A 5,207-nucleotide genomic window follows, 5' to 3' on the forward strand; every position below is an offset into this window, starting at 1 on the left:
ATCTATAAGTCTTTGCTAGGTAAAGCCCCGCCTTATCTCAGCACACTGGTCACCATAGCAGCACCCACACATAGCATGTGCTCCAGCAAGTGTATTTCACTGGTCAGCCGCAAAGCCAATTCCTCCTTTGGCTGCCTTTCCTTCCAGTTCTCTGCTGCCAATGACGAACTGGAACGAACTGCAAAAATCACTGAAGCTGGAGACATATCTCCCTCACTAGCTTTAAGCACCAGCTGTCAGAGCAGCTCACAGATCACTGCACCTGTACTTAGCCCATCTGTAAATAGCCCATCCAACTACCTCATCTCCATACTGTTATTTATTTTGCTCCTTTGCACTCCAGTATCTCTACTTGCACACTCATCTTCTGCACATTTATCGCTCCAGAGCTAAAAATGTTTTTGCCACTATGGCCTATTCATTGCCTTACCTCCCTTATCCTACCTCATTTGCACACACTGCATATAGACTTTTTTTTGTATTTATTTTTTGTATTATTGACTGTATGTTTGTTATTCCATATGTAACTCTGTGTTGTTGCTGCTAACTCTGTGTCGCACTGCTTTGCTTTATCTTGGCCAGGTTGCAGTTGCAAATGAGAACTTGTTCTCAACTAGCCGACCTAGTTAAATAATGGTGAAATATATATATTTTTTTATAGGCACAGAGCCACGTCAAAAAGTTATCTCTCAGCCAAGTTGGCTGGTATTCCTTCCTTCAGGATTCTGTTCAAGCTTTCCACCCCCCTGTTTGCTTGAGGGTGGTACACAGCCGTCCAGATGTGCTTGATGGATTGCTTTTCAAGGTACACAGACTATTATTATTCGAGACAAGCTGGGGACCATTGTCTGTCGTGATGGTGCTGGGCAACCCCCACTGACAGAACAGCTTATCCAGTGTTTGGATGATCATCTGTGAGGTAGTAGAGGACAACGGCACGGCTTCTGCCCATTTCGAATGCAAGTCATGAATGACCAGTAGAGCCATAGAGACTTATGTCCAGAGCCCTGTGTGGCCAGCAGTGCTGTGAGGGTTTGATCGTCTGTGTGGAGTTTGAATGTTCTGCCTTACAATTACAAGTGCCAGCGCTCGCACACCCACATGCAAGCCATGGCGTCCTACTCTACCACATAGTACTTTTGTTAAATCGGAGACAAGGCCCGTGAGGCAAAGGCCACTGGCTATTCCACGCCTCCATGCAGTTGAGACAAAACAGCTCCAAAGGCCACTGCCGAGGCATTACAGGGGACAATAATTTGTGTTGATGTGTCAAAGTGAGCCAGTGTTGGTGTTGATGTAAGCTGCACCTTGAGCTCCTGCACAGCATCCCGACAGTCCTAGCCGTTAAAGAGGAGCAGTTGTTCACAGTCCTGAGGTCCATGCAGATCCAAAGATTGCAATTCTTCTTGGGCACAACGACCAGGTTTGAGACCCATGGCGAGGCGTCAAGGAGGTTGTCAAGTCCCTTGTCAATGGGCTCCCGAAGTGTCAGCGGAACCCTCCACAATGACTGGATTACTGGCTTGACCTCTTTGTTGACTGTAGGTCGGTGGACAAAACCGCTGAGGTGACCTGGCCCCTCAAACAGTTGTGAGTACTCCATAGGTACTGGTGCAGGCAACGTAGACCTGGCTGGCCGGTGTGGTTTTGTTGTTGAAACAGACTGGCAGTGATTGAGATCGGTGTGTGGTTGTAGCTGTAGAGGGATACTGCTGGCCTCTGCAGTGGAACATGTGAGAATAATTAGTCATAAGTGGCTTTGTTCAAATGTGACATATTTTCTTCAGTGTCAGTCACCAGTGAGGTTTTAACACCCTCGATGTAGCAGTCACATTGCTTGGCCACAACTGAGTCATCATGTACAGAGTTAATGGAGACTGGTGAACTTCGACATCTGCATTGCTTGCTGTTTGGGGTTTTAGGCTGGGTTTCTCTGCTGCACTTTGTGATATCTGCTGATGTAAAAAGGGCTTTATGAATACATTTGATTGATTGTTGCCCCCCAGTGGTTTTGTGCACCTTTTGGACTGGTGGCTCAGCCAGTGTGTGAAGCCCTGCCCCTTGAGATGCGCTCGGTAGGTCAGTGAGAACAACTTCCATTTGTTTTCCAACAGTAAGTCTTTAACAAAAATTTATCCCTCAGTGGAGAACATGACGTTGTTTTCAATGATCTGATCATATACAAATTTGTTTTCTAGTGGTCCCAATCTGCATGGTCCCACTAGGTACTGTGCTACGGACTCACCCAGCAGTTGGGCTCCTTGTCTGAAGAGAAAACAATGCATGATCACACTGCTTGAGCTACTGTAGTGTTCCTCGAGAGCTTGGGCAGCCGATGTAAACTTGTTCTCCACTGGCTGCAGAGTGGAGAAGACACATTGTCCCTCAGCGCCGAGGTAGCGGAGTAGAATCACCCGTTTGTGTGTGTTGGCAGCTCCATGCAGATTGATAGCTACCATATACAACTGAAAGGATTGAAACCAGTGATTCCATGGAACAGGTGGATCTCCAGGGACAGGGAGAAATAGAGATGGTGGAGATAAGCTAAGCCATCCTTGTCACCAAATGTTACAAATGCACGATGGCTTATTGTGCAACTAAACTGAACGTCTTTACTTCAGATCAACATGTTAACAACTAGTACCAACTCACCCATCCTATCCTCACACCTCCGTACATGCACAATTTGCCTGATACATTCTTAAAGCAAACAGTATTCAATACACAACTGAACTACGACACAAATTACTGAACACAACAGACCGGACCCATATTATTCTGTTGTTGGGATATGCGGATAAAATAAAATACACTGGTTGTAATAAATACACTGGTTAGCAGCACTAACCCGTCCATGTGGATGTTCCAGAGGTCCTTTGTGGTGACGTTGGCATAGTGGAAGTCCCCAGTGTAGTATGCAGGGTCAGTCCCACCCAGCAGTAGCTGTCCCCCTGGCTGGTTGGAGGAGATCCTGTCACAGAACAGTAGCGCCCATCAGAAGACAGCATCTGCAGTTCATTTCCAGTGGCACAAGTCGATTTCTAAAACTGCCATGTTAACTTACAGCTCATTCAGATCTCCCTTGGGAAAGAGTTCTTCTCAATGGGACTTTCTGGATAAATAGGTATAAAATACAATACTGATCTGCGTTCCACTTCACTATCGCCACTCACCTGTGGTTGAGGTAGAAGGAGAAAACATTCTCCGCCAACAGCTTCTTTTTCATTATGTTGTCAAAGACAGGGCTCATGGCATCATCTGTTGGGTAAGACATTCCCAGAACTCCATCGAACTTAGCACCAACGAAGTTCGCTCCATATATCTTGACGGCCTCACCAAACACCTGATCTTTTACGGATACACTTCCAATCTGACAGAAGAGCAAAGCAGATGATTTAAACCTATATAATCTGTCAGTGGCAGCCATTCATTTCTCCTCCTTTCCAAACTTACTGTGCACGTATCCTGGCTGAGGTACCCAGTTACACTTCCCAGTCCATAATGAATTGAAAACTTTCTTCCACCCTTGACATATGTGCTGGACTTGGTATCATTGTATTTCCGGTGAATCACTGCAATACAACGTTAAACATACATTATCAGTTTGATATGGTGTTTTCTGAACAAAAAACTAGCTAAGACAGGAAGTCACAATTCTCATGTTTATTCCTAGTATTGACATAAATGATGTCACTCAGACATGAAATCAGCCGTGGGTTTTAACTCTTAACTCTCTCTATCTTTATTTTTAAACCTTATATCCATTTACTTCAATGTGCAAAACATTAGAAACACCTTCCTATTATTGAGTTGCACCCCCTTTTGCCCTCAGAACAGCCTCAATTCATTGGGCTCTACAAGGTGTCGAAAGCGTTCCACAGGGATGCTGGCCCATGTTGACTCCAATGCTTGCCATAGTTATGTCAAGTTGGCTGGATGTCCTTTGGGTGGTGGACCATTATTTATACACACAGGAAACTGTTGAGCATGAAAAACCCAGCAGCATTGCAGTTCTTGACACATTCAAACCGATGCGCCTGGCACCTACTACCATGCCCTGTTCAAAGGTACTTAAAATGTTGTCTTGCCCATTCACTATTTGAATGGCACACATACACAACCTATATCTAAATTTATCTCAAGACTTTGAAAGTCCTTCTTTAGCCTGTCTCCTCCCCTTCATCTGCACTGTTTGAAGTGGTTTTAAAATATGACATCAACAAGGGATCATAGTTTTCACCTGGATTCACCTGGTCAGTCTGCCATGGAAAGATCAGTGTTCTTAATGTTTTGTACACTCAGTGTATATTTCCATACGCCTTTAACTTTCCTATACTCTGGCTGTGCTAACATTACATTGCAGTAACATATGATATACATGATATTCCTACAGTAAAAATGTTTTGTACTTTAAGTGTATATGCTACAGGGAATAGTCTAGCCATGTGCACAGTGCATGATGAGAGACTTACAGCATGTGATGTCAGCGACGGAGCACTTGGAAGAGGGCACCCAGAGATTGTTGGATCCAGTGTCAAAGGTCACCCTGACCATTTGAGGTGGGGTTCCTAAACTAATCTCTCCATAGAACTGAGCCTGAAGACACAATCACATCAACGATGAAGAAGATATATCAAAACCAATGCATAATGAGTAATGCATAATGGGTGAAGTATGACTTGAGTTACTGTGCATAAGGCCACTAACTGTGCAAATGAAATAGGACTTTTATATGACTTATACTGTGCATAAGGCGGGCAGACCCTTACGTCAACATAGTTCCTCAGAGCCACTTTGCTGGACCCACTGGCGTCATCGTCGTCAAAGTTGTCGGAGTAGGAATCATGGAATAGACGACTGAAATCCCCCTCTGAGTCAGACATAGATTGTCTCAAGGAGTTACACTTTGTGAGGGGTATACTGGATAGCAAAATAAACAAAAAAGGTACACAGGACATAAGGATCTTCTCAGTGCCTCTGGGACCTTTGTCGAGCCTTCACTAAGTATGAACGAAAAAGGTCTCTAGACAGCAGCAATCTATTTTTATCACTACATAATTCATATAGAATTACTGCATAATTTAGGTAATGTCCAGTTGCAAACCACACATTAATGCAGTTAATAATGCAGTTAATAATGCCGTTTTATAAATGAACTAGAAATGCTATTAAAAACACATCTGCCGTGTATCATACCGTATGAGTGA

General features: G+C 44.1%; 1 protein-coding gene across 1 annotated transcript; it reads right to left on the reverse strand.

Annotated features, from left to right (window-relative positions):
- Positions 1 to 2,745: 2,745 nt before the first annotated feature.
- LOC110521353 (cathepsin D) lies at positions 2,746 to 4,883 on the reverse strand. The gene is given in 6 exon segments (XM_036968579.1): positions 2,746 to 2,971; positions 3,174 to 3,370; positions 3,454 to 3,572; positions 4,473 to 4,599; positions 4,602 to 4,607; positions 4,770 to 4,883. Coding segments are annotated over 6 exon segments (789 nt in total).
- Between the last annotated feature and the right edge of the window lie 324 nt (positions 4,884 to 5,207).

The sequence above is a fragment of the Oncorhynchus mykiss genome, chromosome 30, assembly GCF_013265735.2.
Source record: "Oncorhynchus mykiss isolate Arlee chromosome 30, USDA_OmykA_1.1, whole genome shotgun sequence".
Classification (NCBI taxonomy): Eukaryota; Metazoa; Chordata; class Actinopteri; order Salmoniformes; family Salmonidae; genus Oncorhynchus; species Oncorhynchus mykiss.